This window comes from Zootoca vivipara, chromosome 2 (assembly GCF_963506605.1).
Source record: "Zootoca vivipara chromosome 2, rZooViv1.1, whole genome shotgun sequence".
NCBI lineage: Eukaryota > Metazoa > Chordata > Lepidosauria > Squamata > Lacertidae > Zootoca > Zootoca vivipara.
Window position 1 is genome coordinate 65061843 of NC_083277.1, and position 27841 is coordinate 65089683.

At 38.6% G+C, this 27841-nt stretch overlaps 2 protein-coding genes across 4 annotated transcripts in view; one reads left to right on the plus strand and one right to left on the minus strand.

Moving 5' to 3' along the window:
- The window catches only part of MAPK9 (mitogen-activated protein kinase 9), a 33095-nt gene extending 18825 nt beyond the window's left edge, over nucleotides 1–14270 (plus strand). For 2 of the 3 annotated variants that reach the window (XM_035105600.2, XM_060271647.1), the window contains 6 exons: nucleotides 875–946; nucleotides 4854–5036; nucleotides 5901–6025; nucleotides 7722–7785; nucleotides 8042–8113; nucleotides 10643–14270. In XM_035105600.2, coding sequence (XP_034961491.1) covers nucleotides 875–946; nucleotides 4854–5036; nucleotides 5901–6025; nucleotides 7722–7785; nucleotides 8042–8113; nucleotides 10643–10785 — 659 coding nt within the window. In that variant the 3' untranslated portion in view covers nucleotides 10786–14270. Of the gene's footprint in view, nucleotides 1–874; nucleotides 947–4853; nucleotides 5037–5900; nucleotides 6026–7721; nucleotides 7786–8041; nucleotides 8114–10637 lie in introns of all 3 variants that reach the window. The other variant, XM_035105603.2, reaches the window with a different exon arrangement.
- A 7933-nt stretch (nucleotides 14271–22203) lies between these two features.
- On the minus strand, nucleotides 22204–26384 carry LOC118080394 (rho GTPase-activating protein 24). The gene is made up of 2 exons (XM_035105599.2): nucleotides 25738–26384; nucleotides 22204–24765 (listed from the first exon to the last, which is right to left on the minus strand). The coding sequence occupies exons 1-2, from the start codon at nucleotides 26055–26057 to the stop codon at nucleotides 24528–24530; spliced, it is 558 nt and encodes a 185-aa protein (XP_034961490.2). The 5' UTR covers nucleotides 26058–26384; the 3' UTR covers nucleotides 22204–24527.
- Nucleotides 26385–27841: the final 1457 nt, after the last annotated feature.

Sequence of the window (27841 nt, forward strand, 5' to 3'; positions counted from 1 at the left end):
TTTGGAATTGGGATGTAGACTGATCTTCTCCAATCCTCTGGCCATTGCTGAGTTTTCCAAACAGTAGCAGAGTTACCAGTAACAGTAACTAAACCGATTCTCTAGGTTGCCAATATGGCAATAAAAGGTAATGATGCATGGTGCTGAGTTTTTCTCTTGGTAGAGCAGAAATGTGTAATGTGTAAGCTCCCTTTTAATGTTGCCTCTCAGATATTCCACTATAAAAATTAAACTCTAAAGGCTTATGGAGGTTTTACTAAAAATACGCAGTCAGGAAGGAGACTATGTGTGTAAGGACCTCAATCTAGGAAACACTAGTTCTATTTCACACTCTTTCAAACCAGGGACTAGTTGGCTATTATTTCAGTTTAAAGAATACCGTATAAAATAGTCTGTGGTGAATTTTTTGTTTGGGTTATTCTGAATAGCTGCCATGAATGTGTACTGAAAATGTGTTTGTAGATTTGTAACTTTTGTCCTTATTACACCTAACATTTAATAGTGGATATCTGGTCTGTTGGGTGCATAATGGCAGAAATGGTCCTCCATAAGGTCGTGTTTCCAGGAAGAGATTGTATCCTTTATAAGACTTTCATGGACCACAAAAGTGAACAGTTGAAAATAAGACTGAAGTGATTTTTGAGGAATTGCCAGACCTACCATAATATGGTGGTATTATATTTTTAATGCAAGATGTTTCTTTACCAAAAGTTAAAATTTGCATTTAGATTAAATGTTCCTGTCCATGTTGTTCAACAACACGTTAGCCGTTTCATTTTTTTTTGCATTGTTGTGTTTTTAATGTTAAAATGTTTTTGTTTTCCACTTTAGTTCACGACACTTCATAATTTTGTCATTTCACTTTTACTTTCAGTTGATATCTGGTCAGTTGGTTGCATCATGGGAGAATTGGTGAAAGGTTGTGTGATATTCCAAGGCACTGATCGTATCCTTCCCTAATAATTTTGAATCTTAATCCACATTTACCAAAGAATTATTTCACTCACTTATGGATACAAAATATGCTAATCCCCTGCCCTCATCTTTTTACTGAATGGATCTGCCACGCATGTTCAAAATTTGTGATATTAACCAAGCACTTAAACTTTTATTCTCTTCTTTGTCCACATTTAACTTCGGTGTTTGAAGATTAATCATTCTTGTTTGGAATTTCATTTTTTGCGGTTTTAATGGTGCTGCAAATTTCCTTGATGTTATTGGCACTGTTTAAACTGAAAATTCCACAAAATTACTGCTCGAAATTTATTGTTTTCTCTTTTTTTGCATTTCTCTGCACAATGGAAATAGCCTCACAACAGTGGTTTTGACTTGTCAGTTCTTATCTTAATCCTGTTCTCTTCAAAAGGATAGTGAAGGCATGCAGGTTAGAAAAATATAATTTTGAATGCTTAATTTTATGAAATTTTAATGGTTGATCATGTGTTAACCTAATAACACAATTAAATAGAAGAAGCTTGAATTTTCATTTTCTCAATTTTCTCCCATATATATTATTTTATTCTCTAAAGCCTTATGACCAACCTAACACAATTCTTCATGTATGCTGTGTCTCTTTTAAGTTGCATGTTAACACTAGTTTTCATATTTGCTGTCTTCATATATCTGTGTTTCATGCTTAACAAATTTCTGTGCAGAAAATGCATCTTACTTGTTTGAGCTCCACCAATCTAGTATCTGTGTCTCTGATCATTGTTTTATATTATTGGTTAAAACTGTTGTTTACTTGAAAGTCAATCTCTGGTGCAATCACAGCCTCTTCAGAAAACACATAATTTAATATATTTCAACACTTTTCATGACTGAGCAGAGAGTTGAGAAGGGTCTTAGTTTTGACATCCTAATGCTTTCTTTCCCTCTTTATACCCATATTGTTTTCCATCTCTGTGATTTACATGGAAGCCATGTAAATGTCTGTTGTCCCTATTGAAATAAGCATTTGGTTGTTAGTTTATAATTTGGGTTTGCAATCTGGTGACCTAGAAGAAAGTGGGGGAGAACCTTACTACTTGTATCTTGCTTAAAAATAATCAGCCAGTTGTTTTGTCACAATTGTTAGCAAGTGATTGTTCTCTCTCTCTCTCTCTCTCTCTCTCTCTCTCTCTCTCTCTCTCTCTCTCTCTCACACACACACACACACACACACACACACACACACACACTGAATGTATTGTCAAACACTTTTCTTCCAGAAGTACGTATGTGAAAGTTTCTCCTTAGTGCTTTGGGATATTAAAAGACTATGGTGTTCTGTTTGCAATATACAGTATATATCTTATGCACACCAAGCTATCTGTAGTATCTTATGCACAACCTTTTAAAATAATTAGTAGCACCATGCATCTCCAATTTGGGATTCTGAAGGAGTGTTTCTTCCATTTTAAATTGAGGGACCTTATAGAAGGCCACATTTTAAGGGACTTCCTCATTAATTTCTACAAGCAAGCACTATCTAATAATTATATTTGCATGTGGCCTCTTTGTTCCTAGACAAGAGGCACATTTTAGTAATCTGGATTGTGACTGTTGATACTTCTGGTGTGTGCTGTTGAAGATTTGTGGTAATGCCCAAAAACCTCACTTGATATCTGTTTCTGATTAAGCACTCGTCAGCCATGTGGAACTTGATTGTTTTCACCTATGAAGTTATTCCAAAAAGATTTATTTCATGTATAGACTTCTGAATGCACCAGAGAGCAGAAACTGCACAAAATTGTTGTTTTAAAATATTCTGAAATTCAGTGATGAAATATATGGTTTGTACAAAGCTTTCTAAGGCTGCAGTTTTATGTACCTGAAAGTACATCCTATTTAATTAAGCAGTAGTAACCTCTGAGTAGACATGTTTTTGGACTGTGTAGTGAATTAAGGTTCCTTTAACTCTAGATTGGTGGAGTTCTTTAGTAAAATCCATTTATCTATGCAGATCAAGAAGCTGTCTTTATTTGTGCAATTTAGCATGTGATGTTTTAACCTTTTATAGTACTTGGTACCAAAATTCCATCTAAATGCATTTGATCAAGCAAGGAAAAACTGAGCAATTAGCATGTTCATCTGTACAGAACATACAGATTCTTTAAAAGGGTACCTTAATGGCAGCAGTGATGTGGCTTTTTTATTTGGAAAACTATGGAAATATGCACTGTACTGTAACATATATCTTCAAGCTAGAAGTATTTTTTTCTGATGCTTTAGAGAGCTAGCTATTTTAGTATATTTTGCTTGCATTTAGTAAACAAGGCTTAACACTTTGAAATTGCCAAGCTTGTAGTTGCAATTGGCATCCATTCATTGCTACTAAAGAATTTATGAAGTGGTGTTTTCTTTTTTTGCCAGCATACTAAATTTAAGCTATTGTAGTAACTAACATAGAGAATCTTATAATGGGAATTTAAATATGTTTTTCACTGTGTTCTCGGTTTAAACATACATCTGGATTTGCCTCTACAAAGTCTACAGAAGTACGATAAGACATGATGTTGGACATGTCTTCTGCTCCCAAAAAGTAGTGTGGTTGTCTCAGGAACTTATTTAGCCTTATTTAGATATCCCAATAGACTGGTATTGTCATTCCAGTGCTGTGCTCACTCAGGTTAAACAGAAAATATTGTGGGTAATGTCCTCTACTATATTGGACGAACTCATCTATTCCATTGAATTCTACTGAGTTCTTTAAAGAAGGGGCAGGGAATTGAGAGGGTGAAATTCTGCCAAACACTTCCATTCTATATAAGTCGGTGGGAAAAAAATTATTGAGGATTAAAAATGCTATTAAAAGCATGATCTTGCCAGTTAAAATGTACAGCTCCCCAGAAATATTTGTTGGGAAGGAAGCTGTCCCAGTAGGACATGTTATTTTAGGGGTTGAAACTTAATTTTTGGAGATTTCTTCAGTGAAGGGTCTTTAGAGTATGTTTTTGGGTATGGGGAATTCAAATCTGCTATTATTTTTGTGACTGGACAACATTTAGCTTGGTAAGTCTATATTTGAGGAAGAAGCCCATAAACTGCTTTCGGAAAACCAAAGAATTTTAATTTTGCTTTCTGAATATGTCAGCTAATGCTAAACAACAACAACATAACTGCAAGTTCTTGGCAATCATTTTTAATGATTTAAGTGCAATTCTACACACATTTTACTTACCAAGCACAGCTAAATTATATTAATTTAATTTAACCAAAATATCTTTTGAAATTCCTAATGAGCATTCCTCATTTTTGTAAGTTGAAGAATCCAACACACCCTGTGAAACTGAGGCATGTTGATTTGGGATTTGGTTTTGTGCAGGTAAGAGGGGCGTAACTGAAGAAGATACTACTTTCAAGTTGATTCTGAAATTTTGTCTCCATGTACCTTTTAAATGCTTAAGTTCAGGATCCACTTGGAGTACATCCTGTGACTACCTGCTAGGCAATTATCCACATAGGTGACAAGCAGAAGCGTTTTGAAATTCCATCAGCCCTGAGTAGAAACATGCCAACAAAGTTTGGATCTAACTTGTCTCTCAAGCCATTCCCAACATGCTTCACAACCTTTTGTGAAGAGCCAGTGTGGTATTGTGCTTAGAGTGTTGGACTAGGACCTGGGAGGCCAGGGTTCAAATCCCTGCTCAGCTGTGAAGCTCACTAGGTGCCCTCACAGCCTAACCTACCTCACAGAGTTGTCATGGGGATTAGAAGAGGGGAAGAGCCATGTATGGCACTTTGAGCTCTTCAGAGAAAAAGGTAGGATATAAATGCAATAAATTAAATAAATAGCTAATTCTTGTACTATACATGCTTTTGGGGGGAGGGGGAGGGGAATACTTTTATTTTCCTAAATGAAACTTTTGCAGATATTGACCAGTGGAATAAAGTTATTGAACAACTAGGTACACCATCAGCAGATTTTATGAAAAAACTGCAGCCTACTGTGCGGAACTATGTAGAAAATAGGCCAAAATATCCAGGTATCAAATTTGAAGAGTTGTTCCCAGACTGGATATTTCCATCGGAATCTGATCGGGACAAACTAAAAAGTAAGATTTCAACTGTGCATTATTTCTTGTATTTTCATTTTTCTCAAGGTTGTGAAACAGGCATCATTATTATTATTTTTGTACAGGCTTTTAATACTTCAAGTTGCATTATAGAGTTTAGGTTACAAACTGGTTGGTGAAGACAGGAATTGCTTAATTTTTTTATTTGGGACATTATAAGCGTATGCCATAGCCTATCAATTAATACAGTATATGTTTCTTTGTTTTGGCATTGTTAATTTGTGTTTTATTTTGCAATTGAATCATACTACAGTGGTACCTCGAGTTACAAATGCCTCAGGTTACAAACGCTTCAGGTTACAAACTCCCCTAACCTGGAAGAGTTACCTCAAGTTGAGAACTTTGCCCCAGGATGAGAACGGAAATTGTGTGCCAGCAGCGCAGCAGCAGCTGCAAGAGGCCCCATTAGCGAAAGCATGCCTCTAGTTAAGAACAGTTTCAGGTCAATAACGGACCTCCGGAACGAATTAAGTTCGTAACTAGAGGTACCACTGTCCTGTCCTGGCAAAAGCCCCATTGCAAGAAACAATGTTCTGTGCTAGTAGAGCAGTAAGAACTGTCAAATTTAAAAATCAAACTAACAAATTTCAGGGATCTTAACTATAATGTACGGTAATTGTTTGGGGTGGGGGTGGATACTTTTTTCTAGTTGATAAAACAGCATATTCCTGTTGATTGTCACTTAGCAAAATGCATATTATCATTTTTTTAATCCACTGTTTAAGCATGGAATTTAGACTAAAAATACGCTATGGCATGTCCTTGATATGAATATGCATTTTGTACTTTACCTTTATGCTTCAGATCTTCAGCTAATGGTCACCCCCCCTTTCCATTTTCTAGCCAGTCAAGCTAGAGATTTACTATCAAAAATGCTAGTAGTAGATCCAGACAAACGAATTTCGGTAGATGAAGCTTTGCGACATCCATATATCACTGTTTGGTATGACCCAGCTGAAGCTGAAGCAGTAAGTTTACCCTTAAAGTTTATTCAAAATAAGTTTTATGGTTGATGTCACTATGGCAGTGCTACTTACCTTGGTGAAAATCTGGGAGCATATTTAGATTTCTCCTTACACTAGAAAAAAGTGTTATATATGCTATATATGTTATCTATGCCACAGTAATTGCAGTGAAATTAAACAGCCTAAATTGTTTTAGTTAGCGACTATTGAAAAATGCCAGATATATTGAGTTTGAGTTTCTTTTTCTACTCTTTTCTTAAAAAAACAAATTTCAGTAGCTGGTGTATATTTAAGGCTTCATCTTGAATTTCTGACATTTCTGACTGTCAATCAAAATCTGTTTCATAATTAATCCTACCAAGTCCCATTTCTCAATCCTTAAGCCATCCTGTATTTTGTAGCTCTGTGGCAAGACAGAAGTCAGTATGAGAGAGTGAAGAAATTCTATTTATTTGATTCTTAAGAACTGGATAAAAGAAGAAGGGTAGAGGAGGCAAGGGGGAGAATAAACTTGTAATTCAAAGGGTTGCAGAGGCTGCCAACACCCAGTTTCCTTTAGACCTTTTTTCCCTTCTGGGGTGAGCATGAGAGCTGCCCATAAAAAAGAGGAAATCCTGCATTTTCAGATAACTGTGACTGGGCAGCAACGTGTCTAGCAAAGAAAAAAACAAGGTAGCAGGAAATATGGAAGTCCCTGCATCCTTTAACTAGGTGGTTTTGGGGGTGGGATATGAAAAACCATATATTTGAAGTGTGTGTGTGTGGGGGGGGTGTTAATATTTAAAACTGCAGAATGTCTTCGTGTAAAGTTAATGGAATACGAGGATTCTGTATGCAGCTAAGCGCTGGGCTTGAGTTGGGAGGATGTTCAGGAAAAATGATTCCAAATACGACCCGAGTTGGGGCATGAGCTTCTGTCTTTGCTGCTACCTCTTTGTGTATGGATGGGCATACTGCTGCTAATCTCATATATACTAAAATCATGGGCTTCTTTGTTGTTTCCTATGGGCAACTCCCAATTTTACCTAGGGGAGGAAAATGGTCTAAAGGAATTTAGAAGTTTTGTGATAGTAGTGTCCTGTGCACCTCTTCCATTCTCCATGGGAGGGAGAGAACCAGCTCCATGGCTAAAAATTCAGCAGTCTATTAAGATCATATTAGGGATGAGGTAGGGCCACTGAAATATTGCTGAGACTAAATAAGCCTGTTAACTCATGCTAGCTAGCTATAATGCCTTTTCATTAAATGAAATAAAAAATACAGACCTCCTTTGTGGGTTTTTTAACTGGAAAATTTGACTAAATTGAGTAAAAATGGCTTATTCTGTTGAAAACTTGATCATATTCCTGTGCAATTTTTATTGCTAGATCAATTGATTTGTCAACTACGTACAATGATTAATTTACTAAAACTCCTTTATTTGGCTGCTACCCTATTAATTGTAGCATTTACTAACCCTTGTATTCAAAAAAGCAAATCGGGAGATAACAGTAGAAACTAGCTTTGATGAAAAGTTTATAAAGAGCCTTTTAAACAGAAACATTCTCTTATGCAGCTTCTGTTTGTTTCAGTGGGAAATAACACATGAGAACTTCCCAGCTCAATAAATGATCGTTTCTTTTTTACACATGTATTTCATCTTGGGAATTAATCTAAGTTTTATTGAATTCAAAGACTTGTATTTTCATCTTTTTTGTAGCCTCCCCCTCAAATCTATGATGCACAGTTGGAAGAAAGAGAACATGCCATTGAAGAATGGAAAGGTAACAAAGATTTATTATATGCTATGATGCTTCGAGAACCTTTTGTCATAGGGTAACCTACAGATGCTTTATAAACAAAAATTAAACATAAGTATGCTCTTATAGTGAAATATGACTGGGTGGTTATTTGAGATGGAGGGGTTTGCATGAGAGTGTTGTGTCAGAGCATAGTAGCTGTTTCAAGATTTGAAAAAGTACTCTTGTAATTTTTCTTCTCTTTCTCTCCTCCTTTCTCTGTCATTTCTTTTAAATGTAGAACTAATATATAAAGAAGTAATGGATTGGGAAGAAAGGAATAAGAATGGTTTGGTAAAAGAACAACCTTCAGGTTAGTCATTGATGTAATAGTCTGTTTTTGTCTTCAGGGGTTCTTTGTGCTGTATTATAAATCTGTTGTCATTAACAACGGAAGTTTCCAAGTAAGTTATGTTGTTCAAATTCTTGTTCCAGTGCAACCTGTTTCAGAATGTGCACAAATAACTAGTAATAAAATAATTGAGCTACATGGAATTATAATATTAATTTCTAGCTTGTGGGGAAAGATGATAGAAGAAGTCGAGAGCTGTGGATGGGATGCCTTATTTCCCTGAAGCACAGGTGAGGAGCCTCTGACCCTCCAGGTGACGATGGACTACAGGACACACCATCCCTCATGCACTGAGGAATAAAAGTTGTGTTCTCTGTGGCTTTAAGGTTTCAGGAGAGAATAGGACGTCTTTCCTTGTTGCCCTGAGTTACATTTGTGTCACTTGTACTCTCTCTGTCCCAGCAGCAGGCAGATCCACCATGATGAGAAACAAAAATGGTGTGATCACATTCCATAGAACTGCAGGGAAGCAAGGTCATTGGTTTTTGAAAGGAAATTTATGGGGAACAACACCCCTGTCCTTTTTATTTTAAAGTTGCCTGACAGTCCTGTAACAATGATGAATGGAAGCACTGTCTGGCTTGGCTTGCGGTCCCAAGGAATGTAATGGGGAACACTATAGGGGCTCATGCCTACTTGACCCTGAAAAATTAAATTTCACAAACATGTTTTCTTCATATCAGTGGTGAATGCAGGCAAGATAGCAACCTGGCAGTCTCTTCGGCATCATGCTAGAGACGGTGATGCCATAAAAATAGGGTGATGTTGGTGGAGATGTGCTGATGAATATTTTTAGCTGACACAATTTCTACATCCTTCTCCAGATAAGAACTTCTCACTTTTGTCGTATAGGGGACTGCACGGAGGCCACAAAAAAGGAAACAGAATTTCTCTTTCCTGTAACTGCTGTTCTAGGAGACAATACAGTCACATAGCCTTTCCCTGCTCTAGAGACTACAAATATGAAATGAATGAGTGAGGTGCTTGGTAGCAAAAAGCTTGTCCAGGGAACAGGAAAGTGCAACTAAAGTACCAGAATTCTGGAAGATTCTGTGCTGCAGGTTGGCTCATGCACAAATCCAATGGCCCAATTCACATATAATGCTTTGTTTACTTATTTATTTCATAAAATTTATTCATCGCTTGATTGTAAATGTCAAATATTGCACATGTTTGTACATAATGCCAGGCCTACTCAGGTGTGAGTAGCAGCAATATTGATTTCATTTCAGTAGCAACCAAACTTGGCAAAAACAAAGCCATACTTGACAGAAACCCATTTCCCAACCATGTGGGAGCAGAAGGATGGCAGGGAGTATGCAAGCCCAGCTTCCTCTTGCTCATGGAAGCTAGTTCACCATGGCCTGGCATTATGAGCAATATTTGAGATTAATTTTCTGTGCAAAATTACAGGTAAGTACAGCACTGTGGTTCTGTTGTGAAAATTAAGTGCACACAGCACTGCTTCTAACGTTGGCCTAGCCCAACCTCACAAAAACAGAGTAGGAAGCCAGCATGAAATACCCATCACTGATAAGTCAAAGCAAGGTTTGGTAGTTAGTAGGCAGACTACAGCAGTTTGCTTTCATCAAGTGAAAATGAAATGTCTATATTTGGTAGGTAGAAAGCAAATGTTCATATTTGAGAAAGGATCACCTAGCCTTCTTCATTTACCCTTTTGCTCAGTGCATTTGATAGAGGCATTGATTCAATGTAGAGATTATTTCTAATTGTTTTTCTAACTGTTTCTAATTTACAATTTTTGGATTATTATTTTTAGAAATTGATTTTTATTCACCCTGACCAGATGGTTATGAATCCTCTGGAGCAGTATAGGAAGTGGCCTAGAATTGCAAAACACGTCCCCCTTTTCCCTAGCAGGAACCTCCAGTAGATCTGCCTCTTTTACAAATGGAAGGGGCTCTTCCATTTATAGAGGGGCACACTTGATCCAATCTATTGTGGAGTAATGGGTTATATTTTTTAGAAAACAAAGATATCCAAAGGAAGAAACTGAAATTTCATTTTCGTAAGTGTGTACACTCTGTCATTCCCAACATACTGGCTACATGTTTTCATTTGTTCAAAAGTACAGGGCTTTTGCTTCCTATAAAATATTTGATGCCCTTGAGGGGAAAGCTTGCAATATTGCATATATGTACTCCTTTAAGAAATACCACGGTAAGCCATTTGTGTTTGGAGAAAGAATACTATAAATCCTAAAATATCATCCAATTATTTGATTTGATGCAATATCTGTATTCCACTTTTCCAACAACAAGCGTTGAGTTCAAAGCAGCTCACAATAATCCCAATAGGATTGGGGGGACACTATAATATCATTGTAAACACTATAATATCAAACGCAGAAGCACATAAATAAAGCAAACCACAATAAATTCATCAGAACAATGAATACAGTTCCGTAAAATCTATGGTTCCAACCATGTCTTGCCTCAGATTTTCTTATGCTTGGTTTACTTAGCACAGATGCAGCAGTGAATAGCAACACCAGCCCTTCCCAGTCATCATCTATCAATGACATTTCATCCATGTCGACAGAACAAACATTGGCTTCAGACACAGACAGCAGCCTTGATGCTTTGACAGGAACACTTGAAGGATGCCGGTGATCAGCTTTGCAGATTTAACATTGGCAAAGAACCTTTGCTTCTGTTGGGCCTGAAATGCTTGTAAGTTTATGGAACCAAGTAGAGAAACTCCATGTTCTGCATGTTTTTTCTAAAGTAATGCCTGCGATTTTACTCAGTTGAAATAAGACTATCTGCTTATTATTGTAAAATGAAAACAGCTTTATATCTTGGGTCGAAACAAATATTACAATACCTATTCTGTTTTAACCTACATCAGGTGAGCAGTTAGAGTAACTCGAAGCTCTGATGAGTTCATGGGCATTCTGTCAGACATCTGAAACATAATCAATATAAATTTCAAAAAGAAGAAAGCCATTGTAAGTGGCATTGAATGTATATCTTTACAATTACATACATTTGCTATATTAGTGTATCTTGCTGGTATTTTCAGTACTGTAAAATATAGAGGCAGTTGTTTACCTACATAGGATTCTTTTATCGGGGCCTTTTCATCAACTTTTCTATAAAAGAAGCAAACACGTGAATTTTTGCTTCATCTTTACATCTGAATGTAACTCTGCTTTTTTGAATGTGCTCTTTCAGTGCTTTCATTTCAAGGGGTAAGGTGGAATAAGTAAAACGTGCCATGTAGGGATTTTTCTTAATTCTTGCATGCATTTTTGAATTAGTGTGTCTTTTAAAAATAAGATTTTGGGTGTCTTTAAAGCAGTTCATAAAACACTCTTAGAAATCCTGACCCCTTTTTTTCATACTCTGGCATTTCCATGGAAAACTTGATTAAAAAATGGGGGCATTCAAAGGGGTTGGAGGCCTACCTTGACCCTTTGAATAGGCATTAAAATATCTGCTTTTATGGTCTGTATATTAAATGGGATCTTACTCCCTATATAAAAATAACTACATCTACATCCAGAATAAATAGAAACTTCTAAAAGAAAGTGAAAGGGGCTATTTTAAACACCGAACCATATGAAAAGGACTACATTTATTATACATAATAGTGTGTCCCCACCCTCTTTGGCAAACATCAGTTTGTCATGATTCAGTTTCTTTCTAGCTCTAAAAAATTGTAATTTGTCACACCTTGAGCTCGAGTTAAAACTATTCACCTAGGATTTAAAATTAAAATGTTTATGTGAATGTGTAGGTGGGTTGCCAGACTAACACTTTGTATTAGATATGGTGAGAGGAACAAAGTTATGAGACAATCCCAGGTGGTGCAACAGGCTTACTGGCAAGCTCTAAACAATGAAGATTTCTGGCTTGGTGATGGACATCTGTTTGTTCCACTGAAAACCAAAGTCAGACTATATATGCCATTGTTCTGCTCTGGCACCAGCACTTTACTAACATCAAAATTTGATGCAGGATTACGTGGAAGTATGTCCCAAGGAATTCAGTGAGGTCTACTCCCAGGTGAGTGAGTATAGCATTGCAGCCTAAATAGATTTTTGTAGGATAAGCACTCTCAGGCAATGGTCCACAAACACATTTTAGAGTAGCTCTATCATGTTGCTGCATTTGCTGCTACAGATTTCTCTTTGGATATGCTCTTAGGGTTTTCCAGATGTGCATGTAAATTTATTGTGTATAGCATTGCAGCCTAAATAGATTTTTGTAGGATAAGCACTCTCAGGCAATGGTCCACAAACACATTTTAGAGTAGCTCTATCATGTTGCTGCATTTGCTGCTACAGATTTCTCTTTGGATATGCTCTTAGGGTTTTCCAGATGTGCATGTAAATTTATTGCTATCTTTTAACTTGAGACTTGTGGCAGAACATGAGAACTGCCTCCCTTAAATATTGTGCTTGAGATGGTATGAAATTTGTTTGCGGTAGCTATTTATTATGTGCACCTGCCAGCAGCTGGTGAATTGCTAAGTGTATGAGTTGATTCTTAGATGAATGGATTGCCCCGATCCAGAGTGCTTATTCAGGGATGTCCTTCATTTCAGTAGAACTTAATTTCAGGTATGTTATAAAAAATGAAACTTGCATCTTTAAAGATCCCCTGTAAAACTGTTGGCCAGGATCCTAAGAAACACATGCACATTGCAATTGCAGTGCATTGGTCGTCACTATCAAGAGGGTACCTGACTTTCAGGAGTGATTTTTCTAAGGTTTAGTCCCACTGCACAATTAAAACTAGGTGTGTAAACCTTTGCAACCTGGACATAATTTATAATCTAATACAGTACAGGCATCCCCCCCACTTACACGCGTTCTACTCACGTGCGACTGCGTGAATGCATAGCGCTGGTAAATGAATGAATGAATGAATGAATAAATAAATAAATAAATAGAATCATACCAGGAAATGGTGGAAGAAAGCTGTAAAGTCCTTGTGACTCAAGAGGATATCCTACTAGGAGCCCGAAGAAGGTGTCAGTGAGGGTGGAGGAAGCCCTGAAGACACCTGATGTGCAGCAGGGTTTTGTTAGGCTGCTCAACCTCCCTGTCTAATAGCTGGTGTGTGTGGTAGCGCAGCCACAGCCACTTCCCTGTGTGGCCTTCAGCCTCCAACCAGCCCCAGAGCTTTAACTCTAGTTGAAGAGAGTGTCGTGTGGAGAGTGGGAGAGAGAGTTAGAGAGCAGGGGAATCTTTTTAGAGGGTGCTTCACACTTATGTGGGATTATGTGATTTCACTTATGCGCGTGGGTGCCCAGAATAAGCCCTGTGTATGTGGGGGGACACCTGCACTTGTATAGCAGGATCCATATGGATGGCACTTCGACAGGTTGGTGTCCCAAATTAACACTCAGCAGGGGGAAAACAGCAGAGGAACACGAGGGAAGAAAGAGACAAGAGTAGCAGGGAACAAGTGAGATGATAAGTTCTAGAATAAGAGTTAAAGTTGTCTGACATCTTGGCCCCCAAAGCTTGATTCATAATGTTGTCTGACATTCTACTGGCTGTGAATGTTGAAATGACTTCCTACTAAATCTCTGTATCTAAAGATGTAAAGTACGCAAAGAATCCTCCCTGACTTCTTTTGCTAAAGCTGAACACAGACAAGAAAGAAAATTACTCCTTTTTAAAAAGTATCATTGCATAACTATGGCATTATTTTTCATTCTATAGTGTAATTCTATAGTATCTGCAGGGTGAGGGATGCAGCCTTCCTCCCATTGGGTTTGATACAACTCAATGTATTTAACAAAAAGTTGAATAAGGAGGTGTTGCAGAGCAACTCTGACTTGCTTAAAGTAGCATTTTTATTAAGCTATTCTTTGAAGAGAGTCTAAATTATCGATTATACTTATAAATATAAAAATAGAAATCTATGTTTTAACTAAGAATGTATGCTTCAATGTTTGCTTAATAAAAAGAGATTTAACATTCATATGCAGATTTATCCCAGTATAACTTAATTAAGTGACGAGAAACTAGTCATAAAAATTAGTGTCACTGTAAATAGTGTTAATGTATGTTAGTTTTATAGGATTTACATGTTTCAAAATGTACATTGTACTTCCAGAACCACTATGAAAATATTTTCATAAATGTGGGGCATTCAAGGATTATGTATGTATACTTTGTATAAAGTATCTAGTAATTGGAGTATTCTTTTCTGAATGTTGTGTACTGCAACAGAGACTGGGCTCTGTTTCATGCTTCAGCGTTACCTTAGGATTATCACACACAAAGTTTTTCCAGGTGGGAAAGGGGTGGGTGGGGCAGAAATACCCAAGGACTCTAGTGAGTTGTGTGAAGGCTGGGGCACTGGAGCTATTAAAGCAACCAGAGGCTTGTGCTTCAATAGTGTGATGAGCAACTAGTTCAGCTCACAGGAAGAGCAAAATTACTGGATTGAAGTGTGGAGGAGAATGGAATGTAAATGTGTTCTGGTTATAGCTTACTGGCAGCAAAAGTGAAGTTTGTGCTTAATTTTTATACAGTGGTACCTCGGGTTACAAATGCTTCAGGTTACAGATTCCGCTAACCCAGAAATAGTACCTCGGGTTAAGAACTTTGCTTCAGAATGAGAACAGAAATCGCGCGGCGACGACAGCAGGAGGCCCCATTAGCTAAAGTGGTACCTCAGGTTAAGAACAGTTTCAGGTTAAAAACGGACCTCCAGAACGAATTAAGTTCTTAACCCGAGGTACCACTGTATAGTGTTGGGTGAGATATGTCATGTTCATTAGAAAGCAGCCTTGCATCACTGTCTAAAAACACAGATCTTTTTAAAGATCTCATAACACTTTTCTTCAATATAATGCTTTTATAGGGCTTAGTTCTCTCAAGTGGCAAACCTGGGCTGTACCACTTCAGACCAGAGCTGGGAGCTTACATGACTGGGTGGTCCTTCGTAATTTATAATGAGCCTTCACATAGAATGTCAAAGAAATATAGTTAACACACACACGTCTCTGCTCAGGTAATATTTTCACCAACTTGGAAGTACTGTTGCCTTGTCACCTAGCATCTCCACTTTTTCCTGTTCTTATTTTAAAATACGTTAATTGTAATATTTCATTCTCTATTATAAACTGCCTGAGTCAAAAGGATGAGACTCGGTAAATCAGTGGTGGAGAACCCCACCCCCAGGTCCCAGATGCAGCCCCTCCTGCCTCACTGCCTGGCCTGTGCAATTCTTCCTGGGTCCTGCCCCATCCCAGGCCTTGCCTCTCATTGGCCCTGCTCAGTCCTGCCTTGAGCGCTTTTGCTTGGCTGGAATGTTTCCTTGAACTGTGATAGTGCCTCTTGCTTGCCTGGATGGAGCAATATGTGGGTGCAGAAGCCTCTGACTTTTGCATGGCCGGAATGTAACTTACTGTACAAAGATAAGAATTGCTCCTATTGTGCCACCCACTTTTGCCCATCCACCACTGTCTTATGGCCTCCGGAAGGTTGTGCAGGAAGGAATGCACCCCTGCAGTAAATGAGTGAGATACATATTTGCAAACTGTTTTCTTCTAGTATAGGTAATGTTATTCCAGTAAATCAAGTGATAAGGTATTTTTTTTTACCAGTTTCATTACCGAAAGGTAGACCTAACATAAGTATGGGGCAGACAGTGGGAAAACATGACCCAGTGGGCTACTTCCATAAGTTTACTAGTTAGCATTTGGGTATCATTATCCTGTATCTACAGCAGCTTCAAAATAGGTAATTCTAGCACTTATTAATTTAAGAATCCAGAATCTATATCTATTAATTGAGTATGTATTAGAACTAAACCTGAAACCTAAATTTGCACATTGGTCTTGTTGCCACAAAAGAATGTAAGTATGATAAAACATGGATTCAAACTTATCCATGCTATTTTTAAAGTTCTAGCAGTGGAGGCTAATTCAGTTAGGTCATTTCTTCCTACAATTTGGATCAAGTTTATTCCTTTAAATATTTTCTGTCTTTTGTAGTTTGGTGTGTTTGAGCCACTTAAATGTTCACCTTTTTAAAAGCTCTTTATGTGTATATGTAATCAAGTATGGCTGTCTTTCAGTAACAAAATCCCATCATGAGACTACTATAGCATGCTCTGGCAATACTGTGAAATGTTTAAACCGCCATTCTTTGTCAATAGTTCTACTTAACTGCTCACCTGAAAGGGAGAATGAAGAAAATTGGCTATTAAATGTTGAGATTTTATATTCTACATATTTCTTTAAACATAATACTGAGTAGCTGAATGGCATTGCAGAGGTGGAGTAGATGTAAAAACTGTTTTTGCATGTACCCTTGTCATTTGTTCAGAACATTATGGAAATTAGAAGCAACCCATTCTCAGTCTGAATTGTTTGTAGAAAGTGTTTTGAAGAAATGATTTTGTGTGAACATGCATATTTATGATTAATTATATAAAGAGAGGCACGTATCTGCACAGATCATACCAAATAGATAACAGCTGCTTTGGTACGTTTGGGGAAGTGGCAAAAAAGGAAATTAACAGAGGGTTCTGCATACCTTAAATGTCCATAATATGTACAATGAAAGTATGAAAAGAGACTCAAGTCACTAGTGCTTTTTGCTGCTTCCTGTAATGTGTGGAAGAGTGCTTCCTGTGTGCTTAGGTTTATACACAGCCTCTGAAATAGTGTCATTTCCTATTCAGTAAAACTAAATTTATCAAATAGTTCAGGCTGGTTAAATCTAATAACAAGGGTTTATTTATGTACCCAAATGTTTACTTTTGGGCTAACCTAGGCATCTGCATGTGTTATATTTGGTGGTGGGTTTAAAAACAAAACAGCTGTACCCCCACGGATCCATCCTTTCAAGTCCTGTGTTTCAGCATGAGCTGCTTAATTTTAAACTCATTTTGTTACTGTTATAGGTTTACATGATTTTCTATGGAATGTATGAACTTCCAAGTAGATATGGGGAGCCCATGGCTCTCCATATGTTGTTGGATTGCAAGTCCCATCATCCCTGCCCATTGGCCATACTTTCTGGGGTGGTGGGAGTCCAACAACATCTGAGGGCCACCAGTTCCTCATTCTTTGCTTTCGAAGAAGGGTCTAGGATCCAGATTTCTAAGTTAGGTGAGCCCAGCAGACCTTTTTACTCTTATTTTCCTTTGAACACCATGGGCCATATCACAAACTGGTTTTGAAACTCTCTTCAGTTTCAAGAGAGACTTGCCATGTACTGTGGGAGGGGGCTGCTCTGAAGCTCCTTGGACTATGTGGAACTAGGTGTATGGTTCTTTGAATTTAGGCTCAAGGTAATTAAGATTAGGAAGAATGGACCTGTAGTTTTAGGCTACAACTTAACACCCCAGGAGTTAAGTGGGAAGATACGTATGCAGTTTGCAAATTTGTGCTAGGTTGGACTAAAACTAAAAGCTGCAGTAGCTAAAATGAGATCGGTTTTTCGAAACAGAATTGCTGGCCATAATAATGTGCAAGATGCATGCTGGATAGCATTCCTTATAAATATCTGGAATTCCCCCCCCCCCCCCAAGTACAGAGGCATCCTTCTTTACTATGCCTCAGAGAATACTGGTCCAGTCTTGGCAGCAATACAGTTTATGTAGGGAACTGGATTATTAAACTGAGTGCAGAACTGCAAGCTTAGGAAAGGCTGATCAACATTTTGTAAATTCAGTATGAACATTGTCTGTAAAATTCTGCACACAGATGAAGTCAGTGTATGTAGTATGGAATTGATCAGGGCTTGATGCTACATTTAGTGAAACTGTTGGAGCTAAATGTTTTCCTGGACATGTGTGTACTTAGGTAACATACTTGAAGTTAATGTGATGTGCACATCTGCTTCCAGATACAGAACTTGGAGTCAGGTTAAATTCCCTCAGCTGACTTGCCTGATCTTTAATTTCATAACTTCACCATCAATGTTGCTGAGATCACTTTTTATATGTTGTGGTATGAAAAACAGTGAACCAAAATTATAAGATAATTTGTTTAGATTCTACTTTTAATACCTTTATGTAATATTTTTTTAATTTTATGCTTGGTATGCATGTTGAGAATCTCTTGTGTTGAAGAATTACAAGCCATCTTCTCATATGAACAAAGCAAAAGGAAAACACGTGTTCTCATTTTTAAACTATAAAACAATTGTATTTTATTTTTATAATTGTAATTCTGATTGTGGATTTCACTGCCATTAACTCATTGTGCATATTGTAGATAAGCCTGGGTCCTATATTTCAATACGTTTATGAATTTGTAAAAATAAAGTAGAAATATACTACTTTGAAGTAGTAAATTAATTGGTTCCTTAATTCATTTGGTTCTAATGATTCCAAAATGGTAAAGAAAATGTACTTAAGGTTCAAATTGTGTATTTAAGATTTTAATTTTTACTTTGTCATGTTGCTGCTTAATTTTTCTGAAAGAGTGCCTGCATTTTTGCACAGCAATCTGTTTTGTTAATTGTTTTTTTAAGCACTTTAGGGCTCTTCTAAACACAACCATGCCTCCTCTCTCATTACACAATCTTTACTTATTTAAAGTGTTTGGAGTTGATACAGTCCAGCACTAACACAGTAGCTGCTTGCGTAGGGATCTCCATAATGCATATGAGGGAATTTTTCCTCCTCTCCCCTCTGGTGCTCATCTATGGGTGTAATGGGAGATTGGTGCTTCAGCATTCATCCCTTATGGTCATCTAATGTATTCCCTCTGCTCAGTCAAAAAAAAATGAAAGCTTGGAGCCAGATACTCTAGCCCAAGCAAAGCAGGAGGGCTAGATGGGATGTGGAAGGGGTGTGTTTGTGTGCACCCAAATACCCCAGTTCCCTGTAACACCCTTGTCTGCCGACTGTCCATAACCTTTTACACATGCTGTGGAGAGGTGGGGAGAAACAGGCTCATATGTCAACAGGGATCACGCTGTGTGTTGCTGTGCCTGTTGTGGACTGAATTAATATCATTGTAGTTAGGGCTTCTGGGGAGGAGACTAGTTTAAAACAAGATATTGATTTAAAAAATAAATAAAACTATTTTTAAACATTTTGGATGTGCATTTTCTGGCTTAAAAGTCAGTGTACTTTAATGTCAGGTGGAAATAACCCTGAAATATAAAGCTGAGTTTCAAAATCCATGGTTAAGTGCTTTTTCAAACTGTCCAAGATCTGTGTGCACTTGGCTGTGAGCTTGTTAAATTAATGGGACTTAAGTGCATTATGTCTTTCTGGATTAGAAATTACTGCTAGCAACCAGGTTCTTCATTAGATTTTTTTTTAAAAAAAATTATAATCTTTGGCTATGCATCATAAATTAGCTTTCCAATATTTATGCTATGAAAGTAGTCCAGATAAGCTTGCAGGAATCAACCCTTGTACATGTTAGACAGGCAATTTATATAAAATGTATACAAAGATGGGATCCCATCTCAGTGAGAAGCCCTGGTTCTTTCCATAGTATTTCTCTTGCAAGTACACATGTTGTTTTTTTTGCAGATATAGGGCTTTAGTGCTGCACTATGTGCCTTAGACTGAAACACAGAGGACAGCTTAATCATCTTTCTCCCATTCATAATGAAGGTGAATTATGTATGTATGTTAATGATGGCCATATTTGATTGCTGTAGAAGTGCACATGAGAAACGAAGCTGTAACCTTCCCACTTTTTCATAGCAGATGCTACTGTGAGGTGCTATCATCTTTTAGGGGAAACAGTGGTGACTGAAACAAAAAAGAAATGTGCACAATTTTGTAATGAATTTTTGATGCCTACATGAATTTTTTCAACAAGAATTGGCATAGCAATATGGTTGACATTTTTATATGCATATATTTTTAAATGGTTGTTGGTTTATGTTTAGCTATTGTCCTTTTCCAGAGTGTTTGGGTTTTCTTTACAAAAAGTTACTGTGGAATACTGAAGGAAATGTAGATTTATACAAAAAAAAATGCTGTTTCCTCTTCCAAGTCTTTTACTGGGCAATGCATGAAACATATTTTCAAGGGCCAAATGTAACTGTTAAATTTAAAATCAATGAAGTATTTAATTAAAGGCAATACACAAAGCATTTCAGTCCAGCCAAACTTTTGAATAAAAACCTTAGGTGAACTTTTGAGCATTTTCCAAATATCCCTCCTCTTAAAACTAAAATATTATATTGTGGTAGATGCTCAAGTCCTTGTTAATTTTTCTAGAATTTCTCCAGTGATTTCCAGAGGCTGATTCACACAACCTTAATGCTGTTCTTGCTGATTACATTTTTCAAGTATTTGCAGTGCTATGCTAAACCAGGAGTTGCTTCACTATGGGTGTGTTATCGCACTGTAGTAACTTGGCCACATCACTGTGGTTTGAAAGCCCCAAAAGTTGATGTGTGAATCAGCCTGAAGACTTGTGTTGCCACCGAAGTTAAACTGTAGCCACACTGGTTGAATTTGGCAGTCCTGGGCTAACAGATGTTATAGTTAGCTGTTCCCCTAGTTTCCAGTAACTTTAAACAATCCAGCTAGATTTTGGCTTAGGGCAGAATGTTTGGAACTTCCATTGTACAAGCCCAGTCAAAATGAGTAAGCTGTCGGTGGCCTTCATTGATTTAAATGGCGCTTACACCGAAGGTCCCAGTACACTATGCCTGTAACATGTGTAGGTGAACTATTGGAGAGCTCTCCATTAAAATATTGTTTTCAACAAACAGCCTTAAATTGTTTCCTCATATCTGCATTTTTATCTTTCAGATTTACCCCATAAGCCTTTGTTTTTACAATATTGTTTATTCCCTGTAAAACATGTGCTGCGATGTATGTGCCTGTATTCAAGTGATTTACATATACAAATTGTTACAGAAAAATAGCATCAAGCCCTAATATCCTCACCATGTTTGGAGTCTTGGGTCATTGATTGTGTCAGTTTGAAATGTGCTTTCAGACTAAACCTTTGAAATCTCAATGTATTGATACATCAAATGACCTGTTCTGTGTACTAAAGGAGGCTCTTGACACATTTCATTCTTGATGCTTGTGCAATGTTCTGTGGGAAATGGAAGTGAATTATTTTATACCATGGCTCCTTCAACAAGATTAGATGCCTCCCCCCTCAGAACTCAACTTCTGAAAATAATGCTACTAATAGTGAATTATTAAGTGTTAGCTTTTAGTCTTATTTTAATTTGGGTTTCCATTTCTCCCCAATAGTCTTGTCTTTCAACATCTATATTAAAGCCACTGTAAAAATGAAATAAATGTGGACAAAATGTATATAAGAATTCTGGCTTTCTGGTTTTTGTATCTCAACATGAGTATTTCTATACTTCTTTGGAATGGTGGCGGGAAATATGGATAAACTACTAGCTGGGTGGAGGGGAAACCTTAGAGGTGGTGTAGATGATTATTAGAATACTCCAGGATCATGTGAAACATGAAAACTACAAATGCTATAATAATGCCACTGTGAATATTTAGATACATGCCTGGTATCATCTACATGTGATGTTCTTTCAGGCCCCTTGCATTTAAAGCAAGCAAATTTATTGACCATATACAACAGGGGGAGCTAATCTGTGCCATCCAGATAATCTGTGAACTCCCAGCGTCAGCCAGCAGGGCCAATAGTCAGGTTTTATGGGAGTCATAGTCCAGCAACATCTCGAGGACACACGGGTTAGCTGTCCTACCTACAAAAATTAAAAACCACTTCTAGAAACCTTTTCCTTGACTATCCTTGCTTGAAATATAAAACAGGAAAGCAACATTTTGTTTCTGGGGCAAGGTTTCCCATTACACACAGGTTTTTAAAGTTAACAAAATTGGTTACAAATGGAAATTTTTTACGGTATTCTGTAAAATAGGCCAGTACACTTAAAAACTCAGTAGGGAATTGCAGATTTTTGAAATGACAATGAGTTTTAATTTATTGAACCTCTACATTCCCCAACAATTTTTTTATGATGCAAAGTTTGTACCCAGTTGGATTTCATAGTTGCATTTTGTGTAATTTTTGGAGGGGGTAGGGGGACAACCCTCTTTTGTATTATAACTAAAAGAACTTTTTGCTATATGAGTTCTGTTGTGGAAAATAATTTTTTTGTTCCAATGTGGTTTTCTGCATGAGAGGTAGCTTTTCTGGATATATAACATTCTACCCAATCTTTGTAATAAAGAAGGCCATGTACCTTCTTTGTTGTGTTAGTGGCTAATGCTGGGACCTGGAATGCCACATTCGTTTTTATTTTACTTTGTTAAATTTATCTCACTTTTTTCCATCATTGAACCCAAAGTATACATGTGGTTCCCACTTAGCCAGACACCCACTGTTCTGACTTCCTTCTTGGCAATGGCAGCTAGTAACCACTGGACCTGGTAGGACAGTCAAATGGGTCAATGGAGGCATGGCTAATTTATTCTGGTTTTCTCCCCATCCTCCTTTGCAAAGATACTGAACACGTAAGCAGCCTTCCTCCTGAGTTTGCCTGCCTGCTTGCCGCCGCCTCCTTTTGTCTTTATTTCCATATTATAATTATTCTAAGCTAGGGCTGTCCAACTGATTGACTGTGATCGACAGGTCGATCACCAGGTGTTAGTGGTCAATTGCGGGCTCAAAGAACATCTGCCCCCGCCCCCTTGTTTATTGGCTCTCAATTGCAAAAATGGAAGATGGACAGTGCAGTTTATTGTTTGCTGAGCAATCATCCGGTGAGTGAATTTTGCCTGCCCTCCTAAAAAAAGCTCAACAACTTTGGGTCCGCCCCCCCCCCAAAAAAAACCCTGGGTAGATCACTGCCAGTTTTTTTATTCTGGAAGTAGATCACAGTCTCTTGGGAGTTGGACGTCCCTGTTCTAAGGAATGGGAGATGGTGAGATAAGAGGATCTGCCTTCTCTTTCAGTATACATTTCTAAATGATTGCCACACAGATTGGTGAATGGGTCTTCATTCTCTTTATCCATGTTGCCCATCATTACAGTAACACAGATAGCAGACTATACCCCATGATATGGGATTGTCCCCTGGAAAGAAAGAAAAAAGACCTCCAAAATTTAAAATCTCAAGAATTTAAACTCTCAAAGGATTGTTTTTTAATTAAAAGTAGAAAGTTATATTGAGAAGCATTCAGGGTTAAAAAACTGTCTGTAATAAAGCATTTTGACCATGCATCTGAAACTCTCTAGGGCTGGTGCATGTCTTAACTTCCTGGGGGAAGGAGTGCCATAGAGTTGGACCCTTGAAAGCGTAACTCTTTGACATGAGTCATGCTTCTGGCCCATAGTGATGCTCTCCTGGATGACCTCAGTGATTAACTTGGGATGCATAGGGTAAGGAGATCCCTAAGGCAGGCATGGCCAAACTTGGCCCTCCAGATTTTTTGGGACTACAACTCCCATCATCCCTAGCTAACAGGGCCAGTGGTCAGGGATGATGGGAACTGTAGTCCCAAAACATCTGGAGGGCCAAGTTTGGCCATGCCTTCCCTAAGGTATTGTGGGCCTAAGTTATTCAGGGCTTTGAACATGCGTACAAGAACTGTGAGCCTGCAAATGGAAATCCAACGCACGTCTCTTAGTAATTGGGGCTTGATTGTTACCGAAGCATGAACTACAGTGTTCACGTTACCCCTATCCAGGAATGGCTGTAGCTGACATACCAGCTGAAGCTGATAAAAGGCACTTCTAGCCACAGAGGACACCTGAGATTTAAGTCACAATGGTGGTTCAAGCAGCATACTATGTACCTGCTCCTTCAGAGGGAGTGCAACCCCATCCAGGGCAGGTAATTGGGCCTGCATCCCAGATCAAAGAACTACCTACCCCAAAGTCCTCTTTCTTCCCATAGTTCAGACTCAGCCCATCACTGCATCCAGGCACTAGTCCCAGTCTTTCACTGCTGCTCCTAAATCACATGCAATGGAGAAACCGAGCTGAGTATCGTCAGCATATGAACGGCACCTTGTTCCAAAACTCCCAATGACTGCTCTCATTGGCTTCATTTAGTGTTGAATAGCACTGGGGATAAAAGAGTGCCTTGTGGGATCCCATAGCATAACTGCCATGGGCCCGAGGAACATTTTATCAGTGCTACTTTCTGGGCACAACGCTGAAACTAGAACCAATGCCCCCATATTCATGCCACGGAGCCAATCCAGCAGCCTGCCATGGTCAATGGTATCATAGTGTGTAACCCTGAATTCTGCATTAACTGTTTGAATTAAGCATTGCACAACATACTTTACAACATATAGAAGTATTTTAAAATATAAGCAAGAAGAATCTTATATAATCATGGTATGTTATATTCCTCTGAAAAGTCCAGGATTTCCACCTTTTACATTTGGAAGTAGTAAGAAAATGGGAGTGGCGGCAGAGGGGAGCCAGAATCAAGGCCAGTCACTCCCTATAAGTTCTGACCAATCTGCTCTGGTATCTTTCCTTCATGTGTTAATTCTCCAAAAGTATCAAAAAACTCTTCCATTTCCCTCTGAAGTGCTTCATTCCTTCTCTCCGCATCTTTGTGCGCCCTCTCTGTGTTGCGCATTTTCATTTCCACCAAGCAATGCCACTTCCGTTGCCAACCCAGTTTCGAATGCAGATCTTTAATCTCTAACTGCAATTCTTTGTTCCTTTGCTCCAGGCTGTTGGCATAAACAGACAGTGTCATTTAGCATTTTGCAGTCCACCTTTCTCCTGGCGGTCTTTTGACCTAGTGATTTTTAAAGCCTAGCACTTTTCAAGAGCTTCATTCTTGGCCCTATAAATAAGACACAATTCAAAGAAGGATACTGTTGCTTTTCTCACATGACCTGATACAAAATTATTATAACCATCACATCTATGACCAGATCAATCTCTGTATCTATTATGCCTGCTGCTGTTTGGAATCACAATCTTCACACATTCATCACTTACAGAACCACACTGACTACAGGGGGCCGGTGGAGGGCAGGGGAATGGAAATTATCCCCAGGAGTCCAAGACTCATTGCAAGATGCAGTAGGATTGTTGTAAATAAAGAGGGAGGGTGAAAAGTACACACACCTATCTTTTTGCTATTGAAAACCACCACCACCCAACAAACGTGCATTCAGAAAGCCACCCAGTACGTGCCAGTCATATTTTTCTGTTGGCCTTTCTGGAAGAAAATACTGTTCTGGCAAAGCACAGACATGTTCATTACTCCTTTAAAGGTCATAGCCATTTAGCAACTTTGGAATACAAGATTTCCCTTCTTTTGGATACATATTGGACACAATTATGTCTGGTTGCGCTTCAATAGAGTAACTTTGAGATACAAGTTGACAGCTGGGCAGAGATACAATTTGACAGGCTGAGTGATATCTGGCAGAGCGGCAAAAGACTCCTGTTTAAAAAGAGGTTTGGAAATACAGGGATTAATACTCTTAACCCTGGAACTTGGAGGCACAAACCGAAGCTAGCAGGTGAACCTCTCTACCTATTTCGGGGGAGAAAACTCCCAGAAAGGGAAGAGAACCTGGAACAGCTAGAGTTGGGTTGGATTAAAAGTGCTTGCTGAAGACCAGGGATTTTATTGCCCCTGAGAAACCCAAAGGAAAATGCATTAGAAATTTCAGGGACGGAGCTCTTACCTTGAAATCTTAGTTTCGTACTCTGCCTTCTGCCTGGCCATCTGCTGCTTTAGAGTGACAAAGTGGTCCTGCCAGGAACTCTGACTTGTTGAGCTGTCATTGCTCGAGTGGGGATATTCGCTACAGTTGCTCATTTGGACTTCGTCCAAGCTGTCTCGAAGCCCCGAAATATTTGATGTGCCCTCGTTAGTTTCTGCAAAATCTTCTGTGCCCTTGGGTCTGCTAAAAAGCCTTGAAACTAGATTTTCTTTAAGCATCATGTCATCTGGGCAGTTCTTCCAAGAGACCTCGGCAATATTGTTTATATCCTTTAGGCTCATCAGACAAGGGCATTCGGCTCAGTTCTAGGTAAGAAGCAGTTTTGATTTTGTCCCTGTTCTTCTTTCACCCTGGACTGTGAGACTTCTCATCCTAGCTGCAGCTGTCCGAAGCTTCTCAAATGCTTGGAAATAATCCACTTTATTGGAGCCTGGGTCTTGTTTCAGCTCCAGAGCCTGTTCTTGATTTGGAATGGGAAACGCCTCAAGTTGCCGTGCTTCACATGTCCTCTTGCAGTGAGGGCTTGTTTCTGTCTGGCAGAGACAGTGCCCTTTTATTGCCCTCTTTTCTTTTGCCCTATGCAGTTTGATTGACGTGGGTGCATGGAACATTGACTTGCCCACGCATTGCTACTTGCTCCCTTCTGTTTAAATTTCTCCAGAACTGGCAGCAGAGGGGAAACAAAACTTGGATTGCCTTCATGCAAGTACAAGGTCTTCTATGTCTTTTGTGAAGACAATAGAAGAAGTGTTTTAAATCTGATTTTGGATTTACTGGTGTCACAAGGGAGCTGAGGGAATGAAAAACAGCTTCTGCTTGGCGGTGCATCTCACTGTACTTCTAAGGTGAACTTCTTGGCCTTTTGGCTAAGATCAAGTGTAGTAACATCGTAAGTTGAAAACCAGAAAACAGTTTACATATACAGATAAAATACTTCAATGTGTACTTGCTGGTGCATAAGAATGAACCTTTCTGTAACAGTCATGTACCTGCCTCCTAGGAAATTTTGCTGACCTTCTCAAAGGAGGGGACCCGTGTATTTCCTTGCAAATGAAGAATGAAATGAGCAATGCAGCAAATTCTCTACAACTCCTTCCTCTTCATTGGAGTTATCCAAGTTTGTAAATGCATCTGGTGACCAGAAAAAGTGCCAAATTAAAAAAAGTGACCAGAAAAAGTGCCTTTACTATTTCAAGAGGACTTTTATATGTAACCTTCAAGTGATGGGTAGGGCATACTGTATATACAGTGTATCAAGAGCATCTTTCTTTGGCCTTTTCCCAAAATGCAGGAGCAGCACCTACAAAAAGAACCATGATGATGGCAATCATATGTACAATCCCTGCATTTTTGGCGGTGTTTTATCAATGCAGTTATATGAATTGGAATGTAAGCAGTGGGTGGGTGGAGATGTAAATGACCTAAGAGAGACAAAGCCCTGGCGCACAGTGCATGCCTCCAAGACTGGAAGTCATTTTAGTTAAAACCAGAATTTGTTAAGAGTGGAAAGTAGGGAAGCCCAAGCCCACGGAAAGGGGGATGACATAGAGGGGAGGGGAGCAAACATCTTCATGCCTACTTTTATACTCTTGCTTCGTAAGCAGTCTTGGGAGGTGTGTGAAGGCAGAGTGAAATTAGATTCTGTCCTTCTAACAAATCAGTTCCCAAGTGCTATGTAGGCACCACTTGCAAAGATCACCAGCAAGTGCTTGCACATAGGAGAGAGGCTTTTCTCATTCTGGTGTGCAGCTTCCTGCCAGACATTTTTTTTTCAGAAGTCTTGGCAAAAACAGCCTTTTTCTACCATGGAGTCTGCTACTGGGACCAGAATAGCCTGCTGCTTAGAATGATATAAATATCACTTCAGTTTCCTGATGTGCCAAACAAATTTAAGCTGGATTGAAAGCTAAAAGGGTGGGTTGGGGTGATTTTTTTTTTGCCCACTTTGAAAGAGAGAGGGTGAACTTTGAAAGATGCAGTTCTTGTGACTTTCCCAAAGGTAGCTTTTCTGAGAAATGGTAGCTTATGCATTAAGGAGCATGACAGGGTGAAGGAGGAGGTGTAA

What these genes read in the sequence shown, in the direction of transcription:
- LOC118080394 (XM_035105599.2), bottom strand. Translation starts at nt 26,057, where the DNA reads ATGAGCCTAAAGGATATAAACAATATTGCCGAGGTCTCTTGGAAGAAC. An exon ending in TACGAAACTAAGATTTCAAG is followed by an intron (nt 24,766 to 25,737) that starts GTAAGAGCTCCG and finishes TTATGCCAACAG; the next exon opens with CCTGGAGCAAAGGAACAAAG.